The following is a 16,781-nucleotide window of genomic DNA, read 5'->3' as shown; positions in this document are numbered from 1 at the left end:
GGCTGTGGGGCTCCAGAATCTTGGTATTCCCCCCCGCCCCCCCACCCCCCCCCCCACTGTCCCGGGGATGACTTCTCCAGGGACGAGCTGCGGCGGCTTGAAAAAGCTGGACCGCCAAGCCTCTCCCGCGCGGGGGTGGAGATGCGTGGGCGACGGCGAGGGTGCTGTGTGCCGGGGGGAAGCCAGGTGTGCGCCTCCCCGTAGCGGACCGGCGTGGGGTGGGGGGAGCGGGGAGGGGACACTAGCAGTGACTTCTTCGGGGCTAGGGGCGGAGAAGAAGCAGAAGGTACCCTGTAATGGAAAGAAGACCGGGTGCCAGGGTTTAGGCAGAGTGGAGGAGGCGGGGCTCCCTGTTACTTGATCTTAAGGTGGGGGACTGTCCTTGTGTGGGGAGGGGCTTTGCGGACTCCCATCCCTGCGGGAAGCGTTCCTCCACCCACTTACCATCTGTCAAGCGGAAGACCCCCAAGAGCAGGAGGTCGGCCAACGTAGGGGACTCAAGACACCACGGCCCTCTGCCCCTCGGGGGAGCTAACCCAGACCGCGACCCCGCCTTCCTGCTCCCCGCTCTCGGGTGCCCGGCGCTAAGACCCAGCGGGCGCGCCCGCCCGGCCCCCGCTCCCGCAGCCCGTCCGGCCCTGACGCCTGCTCCGCCCGGGAGAGCCGGCCGGCGCGGCGCGGCCATGGGGCGGGCGGCGTGGGGGCTGCTGTGGCTGCTGCTGGGCAGCGCCGCGGCGCAGTACGAAAAGTACAGCTTCCGGGGCTTTCCGCCCGAGGACCTGATGCCCCTGGCCGCAGCCTACGGGCACGCGCTCGAGCAGTACGAAGGGGAGAGCTGGCGCGAGAGCGCGCGGTACCTCGAGGCGGCGCTGCGGCTGCACCGGCTGCTGCGGGACAGCGAGGCCTTCTGCCACGCCAACTGCAGCGGCCCCGCGCCGCCCGCGGCCTCGCCCTCGGCGCCCGCGCTCGGTCCCGACGGCGGCCGCGGTGGCGACGAGTGGGCCCGCGAGCTGCAGCTCTTCGGCCACGTCCTGGAACGCGCCGCCTGCCTGCGGCGCTGCAAGCGGACGCTGCCCGCCTTCCAGGTGCCCTACCCGCCGCGGCAGCTGCTGCGCGACTTCCAGAGCCGCCTGCCCTACCAGTACCTGCACTACGCGCTGTTCAAGGTGGGCCTCTGCCGGCGCCCCCTGTCTCGCCGCGCTCCCCGTTCCGGAGTCCCCCTCACCTTGCCCTCGTCCCGCCGCGCCCTCCTTCCGCCCCGGCGCCCCCTGTCCCGCCGCGCCCCGCCAGCCCCGCCTCGCCCCCCGTCCCGGAGTCCCCATCACCGCGCCCTCGTCCCGCCGCGCCCTCCTTCGCGCCGGCGTCCCCCCAGCCCCGCCTCGCCCCAAGTCCCAGAGCCTCCCTCGCCTCGCCTCCCCCACCAACCATGCCTCCGCCTCTCACCCCCCGGCGCCCCTGCCCTGCCTCGCCCCCGGGGCCCGGCTGGGGCGCGTGGTTCGGAGCCGGCGTAGGGTTCTGTCCGGTCGGGAGCAGAGTCGGTCGCACAACCCGGGACAGCCAAGCCCGCTCGTGCGCTCCGGGCTGCAGGCTCTGGCCCTTCCGACCCCCTCTGTCCCCGCCGCACAGGCTAACCGGCTGGAGAAGGCGGCAGCCGCGGCCTACACCTTCCTCCAGAGGAACCCGAAGCACGAGCTAACCGCCAAGTATCTCAGCTACTACCGGGGGCTACTAGACGCCGCCGACGAGCCGCTCACAGACTTGGAGGCGCAGCCCTACGAGGTGGGGTGGAGGGGTGGGGCTGGCCCTGACGCTTGTAGAGGAGGGGAGGTGTTGGGGCGTCTCCCTGACCCTTACCTGCTCCCCTCCAGGCCGTGTTCCTCAGGGCTGTGAAGCTCTACAACAGCGGGGACTTCCGAAGCAGCGCGGAGGACATGGAGCGGGCCCTGGCCCAGTACCTGGCAGTCTTTGCCCGGTGTCTGGCCAGCTGCGAGGGGGCCCACGAGCAGGTGGACTTCAAGGACTTCTACCCGGCCATAGCAGGTATTCCCCAGTCCCTGCAGACCCCTGTGGACATCCCTGTCACCCACAGGGCCCTGCTTCCCAGAACCCCTAAGGCCTCTTAGCACAAGTATGCCTCCCGTACACTTTCTTGAAGCATGGAGGAAGTTCTTGGGAGGTGGACCGGAGTAAGATGTTAACCCGCTCCGGGAGCCTTCAGTCCTCTGAGAGGGACAGGCCACAGTCCTGACTGGCCAAGGTGTGGGCATGGGTGCAGAGAGGTGGTGACATCTCCAAAGGATCTGGGGACATTGTGTTCACAGGCCTTCCAGGAAGAGGGCAAAGGTGCCAAGGTGGTGTGTGCAGAAGGCAGTTTGTGGCCAGAAATCACACCTAGTCTGGGGATCCCTAACTGTGGGGTTCCTCAGCAGGGGGGGCACAGAGGACTGTCCTGAGCTTCTCTATCTAGGCTTCAGTCCCACTCCCAAACCTCGTCTGCCTCAGAATGCCCCAGCTCCCTGTGGTTTTGGGGTGGGGGTTGAGTCGAGGGGGTGATAAGTCCTCCCTGGCCCGGTCGTCCTTAGCACTGCCCTTAGTATGCTGAGGAAAGTCTCCACCAGCATTACCTCCTGGGATCGCACTGGCTGGCTGGGCCCCAGCTCCTCACCACTCCCTCCCGCCCCCTAGATCTTTTTGCAGAGTCCCTGCAGTGCAAGGTGGACTGTGAGGCCAACCTCACCCCCAACGTGGGTGGCTATTTCGTGGAGAAGTTTGTGGCTACCATGTACCACTACCTGCAGTTTGCCTACTACAAGTGTGAGCCCCCCAGTGGGCTTGGGACGGGTGTGTGGGGGGGAGCACCGCACTGGGAGTGTCAGAGTCGTGGCGAGCCGTTCCTCGGGAGTGAGCACCCTGGGTGACGGGAGGGAAGCCTGGGGCTGGCGGACAGGTGAGAGGGTGGGAAGGAACAGAGAGCAGCCTTAGGAGAATTCAGGGACCTCTTGGGTAAATGACTGGGTAGCCAACAACTGCACAGCACTTCACAGTTTACACACCCCTGCCATGTCTGTTTATCTCACTTGATGCTTTTACCAGCCCCCCCACTCCTGGCAGCTGACATGACTGGACCCGTTTTTCGGATGAGAAGCTGAGGCTCATACAGTGCAATGGGGCCATTAGTCACATGACTGATGATAAGTAGCACCAGGACTTATGGCTCTTCTTGTCCGGGGGAGATCCTGAGCATCAGCTGGGGCTGGGATGGATGATCTCCAGTGTTCCTGCAGTGCTAAGATGCCAAGATTCGTATGGAGGCTGGAGTCGGAGTGGAGGAGCTGAGGACCAACGGGCCAGGAGACCCTTCATGGGTCCAGTTGGCAGAGAGGTTGAGGGCCAGGCTGCTGGGCTCTCATTCCCCAGTGCCATTATTCTCCAGCTGTGTCAGCTTGAGAAATCTCCCTAACCTCTCCGTGCCTCAGATCTCTTGTCTATAAAATGGGAATGATAATAATGGTGAGGCTTAAATGAATTACATGGGCCTGGCCCATGGCAAGTTCCCAGTACATTCTAGCTTGCATTATTATTTGGGTGCAGTGAGGTGGCCAAAAGATCTTCTGAGAGGCAGCTGGGGAGCCAGGAGCACTGGACTGAGTTGGGAGATAGGGATGGGCTAGGAAGGCATTGTCCCTGAAGGTGGGGAGGCGCCAGGACTACCCCTCACTCCTGTCCTGCCTGCAGTGAACGATGTGCGCCAGGCCGCCCGCAGCGCCGCCAGCTACATGCTCTTCGACCCCGAAGATAGCGTCATGCAGCAGAACCTGGTGTACTACCGCTTCCACCGGGCTCGCTGGGGCCTGGAGGAGGAGGACTTCCAGCCCCGGGAGGTGGGCTCTGCCTTTGGAGGCACTCTCAGTTTAATAAAAAAAAAAAAAAAAAAAAATCCTGGCTTCTTTGGAAGGCAGGATAGGAAGGGAAAAGAAAGACTTGTGGGTTGTGGTTGGAGTCCTGGGTTCAAAGCCAGTTCCACCAGCTGAATGGGCCTGGGAACATTACTGCTCCTTTCTGAATATGTGGCCTCACCTGCAAAATGGGAGTGGTACCACCTGCCGTGACAGCACAGAGGCCGGGCTGTGGGAGGCCCAAAATACCTGTCCATCCCTGCCTGCTCCCCGCCCCACCCTGGTCACTCTCACCGCTGGCCTTTGCCCTTCTTCCCCAGGGACCCCCTGGCTTGGACCCGCTAAGGAACCCTTGGGAATCTAGGGCAAGACTGGCAGTCATGGGGCACATGGTGCCACCCTCAATTTCCTTACGTGTGGCAGACATTGCTAATGGATTAGGGAACTCTTTCTAAGAGCCCTCAGAATCCTCCTTAACCCAGGCACTCCAAGCAGCTGTGATTTTTTTCCGCCAGCATGTGAGCTGATACCTGTTCCCTGCTCTTGGAGCTGAAAAAGGGTGGGAGGGCGCAGATCCTAACAATGTGGCTCCTCCCCCACCTGGCAGCAGGGTCTGGCTTACCCCATGTTCCTCCCTCCTGTCAGGAGGCCATGTTCTACCACAACCAGACCACTGAGCTTCGGGAGCTGCTGGAGTTTGCACATCTGTACCTGCAGTCAGATGATGAGGTAAGCGGCCCTCTGCTCTCTAGGCTGGGCCATGACGGAGACCCCTGATCTTCTTCCGGGGGGGCCACTGTGCCAAAGCTCAGCCCCACCCCTTGGCACTCAACTGCTATGAAGCAGGAGAGATTCACTGTCCCTCATCTATACCTGCTCTTTTCTCCCCGCTCAGTGTTTTCATGCTCCCTTTCTCTACGTGTCTTGCCCAATAACTCCCCAGCCCAGCTCAAGCGGCAGCTCCTCCAGGAAGCCCTCCCTGCATGCCCTGGCTCTGTCTTCTGGGCTTGCAGTGCCAGTTCTGACCCTCTATGCCTCCCCGGACCTGGAGTGATTTGTAGCCCTGGTCACTCCCCCCTTCACCCCCAGCCCCCTTCTCTGTCCAGTCTCCCAGAGGGTTGTGCTCTGGGACGGGGGACCAGGTTATTCCCAGCTTTCCCACAGCACCTGCCACAGAGCTGGTGTGGGAAAACGGAGTTTGAATGAACCAGCGAATGAATGAATGCAGGATACCAGGAAGGAAGGACTACAGTGTGGTACCTTGATTCTGAATGAGGGTTTGAGATTCTGAATTTCAGTGAGGTGTTGTGCTCAGTGCTGATTTATTCATTACCCCCTTCGTTCACTCACCCATGCTCCTACTACTTGTCACATAGGGGGGCAGGGGGTACACCATTTGCACCCTGACTTTGGCAACAGCCTGACTTGGCCTCACCACTTAGTGGGTGGGCAGCCTCCAGGCAAATCTTAGGTAGCTCTCCAACTCCCCTTCCTGCATCTCGAATGCAGAGGATGATGCCCACGTCACACCACTGTGGTGGCAATGAAATGAGATTGAGTATGGAAAGCACTTAGTACAGATGCTCAGTCAATGGTGCCGTTTTGATTACTGTTATTTGTGGCCTGCTGTTTGCCAGACACTGTGGGGCCCTGGGGCAAGTTGATGAAAGGCAGAGTCCTTTTCCCAAGCAGCTCACGGTCTAGTGGGGGAGGCACCAGCTCAGGAGAGGTCAGCATGGGCCAGGTCCAACCTGGCTGTTGGAGGAGGGCTCCAGGTCCAACCGGGCTGATCGGCCAGGGTTGCATCCTGGAGCTGACGCCTGGCATTGGTGAGGTCAACAAGAACGGTCCAGGCATTACCCAGGCACGGGGTGGTGGTGGGGGAGGTAATCATGTTCCTGGCCAGGAAACTGCATGAGCACACGGTCTGTATGGACTAGCAGCATTTGCTGTGGAATTCATGCTTCAAAGGAGGGCCTTGGCGAGGGAACGCTTAGCTGACATTGACTCTCTGCTGGGGGAGCATCGGCCCCGGGAGCGGCAGTTTGGGAGTGGGACCTTGTGGGAGAAACCCTCAGATCCGTCCCTGGTGGGATCTTGAGACTGGGGAAGGAGTGCCTTTGGGGGCTGAGATGGGATGGGGGGCTCATCCAGGAAGGGAGCCCGTCTGGGTTTGCACCTGCTGTGACCTCATTTCCCTGCCCACCCTGGGGCTGCTCTAGATGGAGCTTGAAGAGACAGTGCCTGCCGTGGAACCCAAGGACCCGCCGTCCGACGCCGAGTTCGAGGGGGAGGGGGACTACGAGGAGGGCATCTATGCTGACTGGTGGCAGGAGCCGGATGCCAAGGGTGACGAGGCAGAGGCCGGTCAGTGACTCGAGTGCTGGCGGAGAGCAGGGCTGCCACCCGGGGTGGAGGTTGGCCACAGAAGGATCCGTGTACTGCGCGGCAGAGGCAGTTGGGGTGTGGGGACCTCTCCTCTGGGGGCTTCTAGCCTGTTAGCCAACCCTGTCCCACCTTGTGTGTGAGGGGGTGGCATCCTCTCTGGAGCTGGGACCCCACTGAGACCTGCCCCGGGGAGCCTCCCTCCTGCCTGCCCCCATGCCCCCAGGACAGCGCCCAGATGCTTGTTGGGAGTGGGTGCGGGGCTAACCCGGGGCTCCCTCCTTTCCGTTCCAGAGCTGGAGCCTGAACTAGCATGAGAGGGCCACCCTTGCACCCCTCAAGAGCTGGGGAAACCTGAGCCCAGTGATACCGCCCTCACCAGCCTGGGCAGCAGCAAGAACTATTTATTAAAAATGTACAACGGACATAGCTGACCAGGCCCCATCCCATCCCACCTGTGAGCGCTGCTCCCCAGGTCTCAGGGTCTCTGGGCCACAGGACGGTGGTGCTCCAGCTGCTGATGGCCCATCCTCCTCCCCGGTGCTCTCCTCAGCTGGACAGTCTCCTGGAGGAGAAGGTTCCTGCTCCTCCAAGCTGGGTCTCAGCCTGGATTTCAGAGACAGCAGAGGGGCCGCTGATGTTATGAAGAGCGCTCCAGAGTCCAGTGGTTCCTGGCTCACTGGCAGTGGGTGCTCAATAAATGTTTCTTGTTGAATGAATTGCAGTACCTGGGGTCCAGTCTCCCCTGGGCTGAGTGTGCGGGTTGTTCCCTCTCTCCGCGTCCATCTCCCCTCCTGTGTAAATATGGGGTGGGCAAGGGGGCACAGTTTGGCCTCAGGGGACCCTGGGCGGGTTTTTTTGAGAGCAGAGTGCAATTGCAGATCCGCCCGCCAGGGGGCGAGAGCATGCAGTTCCTTCTGCCGTCGCTGGAAGGTGATTTCAGATTTCCTATATTTTCCTGGTTCAGCATTGCTTCCCTCGGGGAGTGTGGTGAGCATGGGGAGAGGGCTAAGGATGTTTCCGGTTGTTACTTTCTAGGCATTTCCTGACCCAGGTTCTCGAGGGGCTGAGCAAGCATTCCCTGCCCTGCTCTCTGCCCCTTCTCCCATTCTTCAGCAGAGGTTGGGGCTCCATCTCAGCAGCCAGAGGGGCCCTAGGCATACAGTTTGATAACATGAGACCTCGTGGTAGCAGTGGGACTGCCCAGATCTTCCTGCCCAGTCTTCCATCAGCTCTAGGGGGCAGAGAGTCTGGAGGTGCAGAGGTGAAGGTAATGCCAGGTGGCTACTGTTCAGTGCCGTGATGCACCCGTGTCCTCCCCCGTGTTCCACGGGGGGTGGGGGTGGGGGAAAGGGGCCTCTCTGGAGAGGGACCCTGGGCCAGGACCAGGCAGGTAACTGTTCTGCCCGACTCCCCATGTTTCAGGCCTCCCAGGGGACAGGGTGGTGTAGGAGGCTTCTCTTCCTATCCGAGGGTGGAGCAGATGCTGGGAAGCCCGCACCCCTGCCCTCCCCACAGACGTGCCAGGTGACCTGGCCTGGGCCCTCCCCATCTCTGCGCCCAGGAGGACTCTCTGCCTCACCCCAAACCCCACCCCTGGGTCTCTGGTGGGGACGAGGACAGGGAGGCCAGAGTCAGTCTGCAGCAGGGCTGGGTCAAGGCTGAGGGCACCGGTGACCTCACTCCCTTTCTCCTGTAGGTGGGTCCGCAGCGGTAGCGTCTCGCAGGTGCCCACCCCACCCCTTCCTAGCTGCTGTGTAGTCAGCTTCCACTGACGCCCCGCCCCGTTTCTGGGAGTGGCTGGGGAGCTGGGATGTGCCGGAGCGTGCCTGCTGTGAGTAGGCGCTTTGGAATCTGGACAGCTGGGTGTGAGTCTGAAAGGGTGTGTGTGCAGAAGCAAGAAGGTCTGTGTGCGTGTGTCTGAGAATGTCTGTGGCAGTTTCACGGGTGACCGAGCATGGTTCTTCACATGGCTCCATGACCGCGCCGGCCTTCGTGAATGTGTTTCTGGAGGGGTTCGCTCACTCAGCACGTATTTATTGAGCACCTAGTACGTGCTAAGCACACTGTAGGTGCTGGGCATACAATAGTGGGCAAAAGCAGGCCAAGCACCCTGCCTTCATGGAGCTTGCCTCCCAGCGGAGAGACCTGCAATAAACAATAAATGTTATTTTTTTAAAAGGATTTTATTTATTTATTAGAGAGCACAGGAGCAGTGGGGCAGAGGGAGAGGCAGAAGCAGACTTCCCGCTGAGCAGGGAGCCCGACGTGGCGCTTGATCCCAGGACCCCAGGATCATGACCTGAGCTGAAGGCAGATGCTTAACGACTGAGCCACCCAGGTGCCCCGACAATAAATGTTATAATAGGGTGCCTGGGTGGCTCAGTTGGTTGGGCGACTGCCTTCGGCTCAGGTCATGATCCTGGAGTCCCGGGATCGAGTCCCACATTGGGCTCCCTGCTGAGCGGGGAGTCTGCTTCTCCCTCTGACCCTCCCCCCTCTCATGTGCTCTCTCTATCTCATTCTCTCTCTCAAATAAAGAAATAAAATATTTTTAAAAATGTTATAATAAATTATATGGTTAGTCTGATAAATCAGACAGAAAAATAGAGCTGGGGAGGAGGGACGGGGAGAGCTGAGGGGATGCCATTTCAGAAGCTTGTGGTGTGTGTCTAAGTGTGCAGCTGAGAGTGGCGTCTTTGTATGTGTGGTGATGAGACAGTGTGTGTGTGAGGGGGGTATCCCCCGGGGGCGGAATGCCAGCCCCGGCCTGGGCCCTCTCCCCACGGGCAAGCCCTCGCCCAGGCCCTGCAGCCCCGTGTCCCTCCCTTACTCAGCTCTCCTCTTCTAGGCAGCCACCACCCCCTCCCCCCTCTCCCTGATACCGGCGTCTCCCCAGTGCCAGGCCAGGTCCCCAAACCGGTGAGACCGAGTCCCAGCGTGGGCCCTGCAGCCCATTCTCCCAACCCCACCCACTGCAGACACCCTTGCCTCCTCCACATCTGTCTCACCTGGTCCCTCTGTACCCCGCCCCCCAACACCCCACCCAGCACCTCATCAGTCATGGCATCTGTAGTATAATGGGTAGAAGGTTAGGGAAGGCCTAAAAGGGACTGGGGATGGCGACCTTACACAATAGGGCCAGGTTCAGAAGCCACAGAGGTGCCCAGACCCAGAAAGACCCCGTCCTGAAGCAAGCTTCACTACTACGGTGTACCGAGTACCTACCATATGCTGGGCACTTGGTCTTAAACATTCTCGTGACATAGGCCTCCGTTCCCTTCTGCTCCAGGTGAGGCTGAGGAATGAGAAGCAATTTGTCCCAGGTTCCTCACATTGAGTGGTGGCTGAGGTGGGTTTGAAACTCTTCTCCCCCAGATCGATGCTGCTCAGAGAAAGGTGTTGGCTTTGGGGCTAGATGTGTGGACAGAGCCCCCACATTGCTGCAGCCTACTGAGGGAGGCAAGGAGTTCTAGAAGGGAGGGAAGAAGGGGGTAGGGAGCGGAAGGAAAAGCAGGCAATCAGGTTCTGCATCTCGGGCCCAATTCCAGAGCCTGCCCTCCCCTGCCTCCCGCCATTGTCGGCTCCATGGAATTGGGCCCATGTTAGGGAGCCTGGGTCAGACTTGTCGGGGTCACTTACCAGCACCTTTTTGAATCCTGAGAAGTGAGGGCCAGTGGAGGGGGAAAGTCCTACAGGCTCTTCCAAAATTCCAGTAAATTCTAATAGAAGAAATCCCCCCTTAGGTTTGAGCAATAGTTCTTAAAGTCTCACCCTGGTGTTCCCCTTTCTCCAGGAGAGTAGGGTCTCCCCTGGGGACAGAGAAAGACCCCTTCCCTGGGTCAGAAGGCTGTGTCCAGTTGGCACCGTGCCAGCAGCATAACCTGACTGCAGAAGTTCTAGCAGCTGCAGGGCCCACGCCCCCTGCAGCTTCCCCACTCTGGGGTCTTCATCCAGCTCTCCCACGTCTCCCCAAGGATAGCCCTGGCAGATGGCCCCACCTTCATGGATGGGGAAACTGAGGCCCAGAGAGTGTAGAAGGCTGGCTTAGCCCCAAAATGACTCAGGGATTAGGTGGGAGTATGCGGGGGCCTGGGACTGCCCACCAGAGCCAGCCCCAGGCCGACCGGTGGACACATCACCTGTAATCACCACCTGCCTGGGTTCCACTTGGCGCCAGGGCACCTGGATAGCATCTCTTCTGTCCCCCAAACAGCCCTTGGGGTGGGAACACCTCTCACGCCCATGATCAGGTGGGGAAACTGAGGTAAGGGGGAGAACGTGCCTGCTTTTTTACTGCCCCTTCCCCACACACATATACTTAATCCTCTCAATCTGGGGAAGAACTCACTAAGGTAAGTCACTCCCAATGAAGAGTCAAGAACTTGACATTTTCCATTTGGGTCACCTTTTTCATCTTTCCTTTTAGGAGAAGAGTGGGATATTATGTTCTTGGAGCACAGTAAAGAATGGCCACATGAGATGCCTTCCTTTTCCCTTGACCCCTTGGCTAAATCCTGGTGGCCTTCCTGGAGGAAGCTAGGAAGGAGCACAGTTCAGCCAGTCTGAGCGCCAAGTCTGGCCTCTCTCCCTGGCCCTGGTGGGTGTAGGGAGCAGGGGGCCTTTTAGAGACCTCACAGCCATGAAGGACATTCCATTAAAAGCTTTTGTGGGGCGCCTGAGTGGCTCAGACAGTTGAGCGTCTGCCTTCGGCTCAGGTCATGGTCCCGGGGTCCTGGGATCGAGTCCCACGTCGGGCTCCCTGCTCCTTGGGAGCCTGCTTCTCCCTCTGCCTCTCTCTCTCTCTCTCTCTCTCTCTCTCTGTCTTTCATGAATAAACAAATAAAATCTTGAAAAAAAAAAAAGCTTTTGTGGGGGGGCGCCTGGCTGGCTTAATCAGAGGAGAAGATGACTCTTGATCTCGGGGTTGTAAATCTGAGCCCCACATTGCGTGCAGAGATTACTTAAAAGTAAAATCTTAAAAAAAAAAAAAAAAAGCTTTTGGTATCTCCAAATGAGGTTATGCTCACAGTTACAGAGACAGGGGATAGGAATGAAGTCAGAAAATGCTTGTCTCATGACTTTAACCTTTAGTACAATTATTTTGACAAACCTGGTTGGTGGTGGTTGTGGGGTTTTGCTTTTTTTTTTTTTGGTAATACATTGGTATCCTCAAAAATGGAAATGTCCCAGGCCTTGGAGCACCGCCCCCTCCACACATAAGCACACACACACTTGGGACAGACCTGGCCTCTCTCCAGCACCCTCCGCTAGGCCCAGGCCGGACTTCACCCCGCCCCACGCCCCCTGCCCCTCCCCCTCACCACTTCCGGGTGCTCTGCCGGGGCCGTAAATTATCCATGAGCTCGAAGTTGGCTGTTGGTTCAACCCAAGGCTGAGGTGGCGATGAAATATTCAGGGATCTCAACTCTCAAATTCCCTGGTGGCCGCAGAATGGGACTGGGGAACAAGGGGTTCACGTAGCAGGTCGGGGGGCGGGGGCGGGGCGGCTCCAAGCCCTGACCTGCTGGCGTCTGGGGCCTGGAGACCCGGGAGGTGGGGGGAAGGTCTCTGTGAAATCCAGGGTTGTGGCTCTGGGTGGTGCCCTCTTGGTGCGGAGGCTTGCGTGGCAGTGAGCAGAGGTGACTGATTTCCACCCCTGGGGAGGGCCGGCCAGCCCAGCAAGACCCCAGTGGTCCCCCAGCCCTGGCTCTCGAATCCCGAAGTTTTCCTCCTGAAGTCCCACCACGAGGTGACTTCCCACAAAATTGGTTCTCCTCTCCCCCTAACACATACACCGCACCCTACCTTTGCTGAAATAGAAAAGACCTAGATTGGTGGGACCGGTAGGCTGGGGGGGGGGGGCGGGGGAAGGCAGGAGACAAGGTTCAAGTCTCAGCCCTGCCAGGAATTTGCTTGTTTGACCTTGGGGACGTTCCTTTCCTGGTTCTAGCCTCAGTTTCCCCATATATGCAAGGAAGGAGACTGATTGATTGTTTCTTCTTTCTTTTCCCAAGGACTCTCCACAGGTGGGGGAGAAATCCTGTCATCGGGGGGTGTGTGTGTGTGCACGCGCACGCACGCATGCTCACGCTTGTACACGCGTGTGCCAGGGGAGGGGCAGCCTCTCTGTGGGAAGGGCACCTGTCAGGGCAGGCATCTCTCCCGGATTGTTGGGAGCGGGAGGGGCAGGCCGGCTGGCAGGCGGGTGGGGCCTCAGCTGCGTCAGCCTGTTCTAGGCCAGGAGCAGCAAGAGGGGTGACTCAGGTGGCAAGGTTCCCCCTGCTGCTTCCCCCCACCCAAACTCTCAGCAGGGGGAGGGGGTTGCTCAGAAAGCCAGGGAGGGGGACAGAGCTCAAGAATACAGTCCCAATGCTTGGAGCCCGTCCTGTTGAGTTCCTGAAATTCTGGAATCGCACCTTGTTGGGGGGCTGGGGTAGGTAAGGGGGTACCTACTTGGGGATCGTCATTCTCTGGAGAGGTCCTGACCCTCTTCCAGCATCTCCATCCACCACCACCTCCGGCCCCTTGTATCTCCCCCTGGCCTGTGCTATTTCTGGCTGTCCTATCTCTGTTTTCCTGTCTCCCTGTTTTCTTTTTGACATTCCATCCCCGCCCACACGCCTTGCAGTGAAGTGTCTTGGGAGCTACCTCTATAATTAAGAGCCCTCCCCTGGCTGGCTGGGCACACACCCTCAGGACCAGGCTGTGGGCCATCTGTCTCCAGCCTCCAGGCTCCTCCCCCTGACAAAGGGCAGCACAAAAAGCAGGAGCACACTCCCCCCCACAACAGGGGCCTTGCACCATCCTGTGTGCTCCAGCTCCCAGCAAGGCCTGGCCCCGCTCCCGCCAGGAGAGCTTGGGAGCCAGAGGCCCTTCTGCAGCCATCTCCCCAGCCCCGAAGGGATCCCACTGAGCAATCCCCCCACCCCAACACCAGCGGTCAGGGGCTAGAATGCAAATGGAGGCCCACATACAGAGATCTAAATTGGGCACAAATCAAGCCAACAAACTGTCAAGTAAGGTATACCTTGACAGGTATACCCCTACAGCCACCTGAAGGGCCAGGATGGAACTGAGAGTTCTGATTCCTTCTCAGAACACAGCAGCCTGGGGTAACTGTTCCCCGACCCCCAGTACCTGGGCCATCTCCCCTTCCCTTTGCACCGCTGGCTCCCCACTCACCAGTACATGACCAAGGGCTTCCAGCATATGTGTGTAGATACCCCAGCATCATGTCCTCCGTGTCCATCCCTCCCCCACCCCTGCCCCTGTCACCCCTTGGCCCAAGGGTGCACATAACACGCATGCTGCTCTGTCCATTCTCAGGAGAAAGAGCCAGAACAAGAGAACTACAGGCCACCCAAGCAGGGTCAGCTCTGGGCAGGGAATTCCGGTTTCCCCGTCCAGAGTGTGGTCTCAAAGGAGAGAGGGATGAACGCTGTGTAGGCTCCTCCCCTTGTTCCTGTGTGGAAGGGTGCTGTCCCCCGCATCCCCCCCCTGTGGGAGGACCAGGGCTGAGGCCCCTTCCCCACCCCTGTGGATGGCTCTGCCCCAGAGCCGAGAGAAGGCCGGCGCTCAAGATGCTCCTTGCTCTGTGCGTTGCCTTTGATTCCAGTCTGCTCCCCAAGGAGTAGCTTGCAGTTGTCTGTATTTTTCCTGCTGTGGAAGGGCAACGTCATCAGCCTGAAGTTTAGCCACCCATCTGTTCACCCCATCTTCTATTAAGATTTTTAAAAAAATTTCAGGGAGCCTGCTGTGGGGCTCGATCCCAAGACCCTGAGTTCATGGCCTGCTGAAGTCAGATGCTTAACCGACTGAGCCACTCAGGTGCCCCCCATCTTCTTTTATAGAGGTGGCCATCCCTGCAGCCACTTTGGGTCAAAGAGGAGGGAAGAAGTGTGTGTGTGTGTGTGTGTGTGTGTGTGTGTGTGTGTGTGTGCACGCTTGGGGGGAGAGTGCTGCCGTGCCTGGTGTTTGTATGTCTAAATCTAGGCCCGTCAGTGTATATCCCGGAGGTATGAGTGCAGATGGTTGTGTATGTGGCTTTTGCACATCTAAATCCCTGACAGAGAGGGGGCCGAGATGGAAGACAACAGCATCTCTCCCACTTCCTTATGCGGCCCAGAGGCCTGCGGAGGATGAGCTGAGGAGAGCGGCCTGGCTGTTGTTCGCCTTCCCCCAGGGAAGCACCTCCCTGGCCCCCACCCTCCCAACTCCCCCACCCCAACATTGGACCCGCATCACAAACCTCTTTGCTGGTAACTTCCGTCTCTGGGGCAGCTTGGGATGAGCCCCTTGATGCCCTTTCCTTCTTTGCTCTGTGAACCCAGACAGCTGCAAGGTTGCATTAACCATTTGTGTTCTTCGTGGCCCAAGGACTCTGCTTCCACCGAGCTCTGGGCAAGATAAATGAGCTTAAAATTCAGTAATATGAAGTGAAGCTAGACATAAGGAACTTAGATTAAAGGAGACAAGGGTATTCATATAATATCTGGAGACTCTCCTTTCCTGGAGATTTGTCAGAGCAACCCCTGCCTTTAAAGGCTTGGAGGAAGAGGACTGGGTAAGATGTTCTTGTGGCCTGTCCTTCAAGTTCAAGCTACCGGGGACACTGTGGCCACAGTGACTCTCATCCCTGTCCCTAGGCACCTCCTCGCCCCTTGAGACCAAATCCTCTACACAGGCAGCTCATTGTAGTAAACATCATTTTCTGATTCTTTTCTGTATCCTACAGATGAATCCTCAGTGCCTGGCAGGCACACAGTAGGTGCTTAATAAATGTGCCAAAAATCCCTTGATCTGGGAGGAGTCACAGCTCTTATTCCAGTCTTTCCTGCTGCTGTGGGTGGTGCCTCCACCCAGTCCCAGCCTGATGCTTAGCTTTGGGGCCAGCATGTTGCAGCTTGTTCAGGCTGACATGCAGGGAACATTCTGGGGAGATACACACACATACACAGAGGCTTTATTCTGAAGCCCTATTTGTGCCCCCCTGCTCCACCAGGCTCTCCTACCTCTCTGTCGTCAACCAGCCTGTATGCAGAGAGAGGAAGAGAGGAAGGAAAGAGTGAAGTCAGCTCCAGTCTGGGAAGTGTGTGTGTGTCTGTGGGCAGGGCTGGGGGTGGGGAAATGGGCAGGGGATGGGGAGAGTAGGGAGAGGGAGGAAGTGAAACCCTAGGGCTGGGAGCTCTATTCCTCCTAAGGTGAGGGCTGGCCACTGTACAGCCTGGCTGGGGGTTGGGGGGAGCAGGTAGGGGGGTGGGCAAGGATAAGGTAGGGAGGAAGATACTCAGAAAAGAGGAGGGGGAGTCAAGGAAACTAAGTGAAGGGCAGTGGCCCTGACATGTGGGATGGTACCTGGTTAAGGATGTTGATGTCTCCCTGGCCCCCTCCAGGAAGGCTTCCTGGATGGCACAAGCCTCAGAAGTGAGACTGTTTTGGCCATCGTTCCTTTCTCTGGTGGGAAAGTGGTCAAGTATACTGCTGGCGTGCCTTCACCCAGCCCACCCTGGGCGCTAGCTTTGGGACTATAGAACTTGTTTGAGGGAGGACCTTTTCGTGACAACCACTCCCCCAATTCCCACACACTGAGTGGCTAAGGTGACCTGTTTACACTTAGCTCTCCCGGAACCCTTCGAGGGTTGGGATCATTGTGGTTTTCTGTGTTACCAGAGTCTCATCTGGTGCCTTGAATGAATGTCTGTAGTAAGCTCAGCAGACCGTACATCCACGAGAGCAGGCACCCGTTTCATTAACCACAGCATGGAAAGACCCTTGTCTTCATAACTTGTTTGCCTATTGGGAAGTTCTTTTTGATCACTAACCCATAATCTTCCACCACTGAGGGGGCTGCTGCCCCATTTCTTTTATGCTAGTGTTGATTTCCTTTAGATCTGATGCCTGTTTTTTTCCCAAACCCATCACTACTTTCTCTTTGTCCCAAATCTTTGCTCTTCTGTCTCTGCCCAGAATATTTGCTTTTGCCTTTCCCCCCACCCCTCCCCGCTGCTTTTGACATTTTATGTCTATGCTATTATTCCACCAGGAGCGCATGCATTTGGTGGGCCTTGAAATTAGAAGAAAGGGGTGCTAGTGTAGGATATGCCACTTTGTTGTTTTGTGACTTCTCTGAATTTCAGCTTCCCCATCGTTGAAATGAGGCTCATTTTGTTGTCCTAATATTTTTTCCAGAATTGTCATGAGAATTAAAAAAAAACCCCTCCATATCTTTAAATTCTAACATTTAGCGGTTGTCCAAATGATTTCACAAACCTTAATTTTATTCCCGCACCCCCCCATGAGACAGATACAGCTAATGTACCCATTTTACAGATGAAGAAAAACAGGATGAAAGATGAGGTAACTGGCTGAGATCATATAGCTACTAAGTGGCAGAACCTAAACCCAGGCCTTCTAATTCAAAATCTCATGAGCACTCTGTCTTTGGGGAAAAAATCCCAACCTAGAAAAAAAAGCCTATGAAATGCTATACAAATAGGT

At 57.8% G+C, this 16,781-nt stretch overlaps 1 protein-coding gene across 2 annotated transcripts; it reads left to right on the top strand.

The window, feature by feature from the left end:
• Positions 1 to 291: 291 nt before the first annotated feature.
• P3H4 (prolyl 3-hydroxylase family member 4 (inactive)) lies at positions 292 to 7,018 on the top strand. 2 transcript variants are annotated; one of them, XM_027568126.2, is made up of 8 exons: positions 295 to 1,166; positions 1,627 to 1,779; positions 1,869 to 2,040; positions 2,686 to 2,814; positions 3,736 to 3,881; positions 4,542 to 4,625; positions 6,119 to 6,263; positions 6,576 to 7,017. In XM_027568126.2, exons 1-8 carry the CDS (start codon positions 684 to 686, stop codon positions 6,596 to 6,598), a joined length of 1,335 nt encoding a protein of 444 aa, XP_027423927.1. In that variant the 5' UTR covers positions 295 to 683; the 3' UTR covers positions 6,599 to 7,017. The 2 variants fall into 2 exon arrangements, with proteins under 2 accessions (XP_027423928.1, XP_027423927.1); XM_027568127.2 differs by lacking the exon at positions 2,686 to 2,814 and having other exon boundaries at positions 292 to 1,166; positions 6,576 to 7,018.
• Positions 7,019 to 16,781: the final 9,763 nt, after the last annotated feature.

This window comes from Zalophus californianus, chromosome 16, assembly GCF_009762305.2.
Source record: "Zalophus californianus isolate mZalCal1 chromosome 16, mZalCal1.pri.v2, whole genome shotgun sequence".
Taxonomy (NCBI): domain Eukaryota; kingdom Metazoa; phylum Chordata; class Mammalia; order Carnivora; family Otariidae; genus Zalophus; species Zalophus californianus.
The sequence above is the reverse complement of the archived record's forward strand: the minus strand, read 5'-3'. Positions and strand labels throughout refer to the sequence as shown.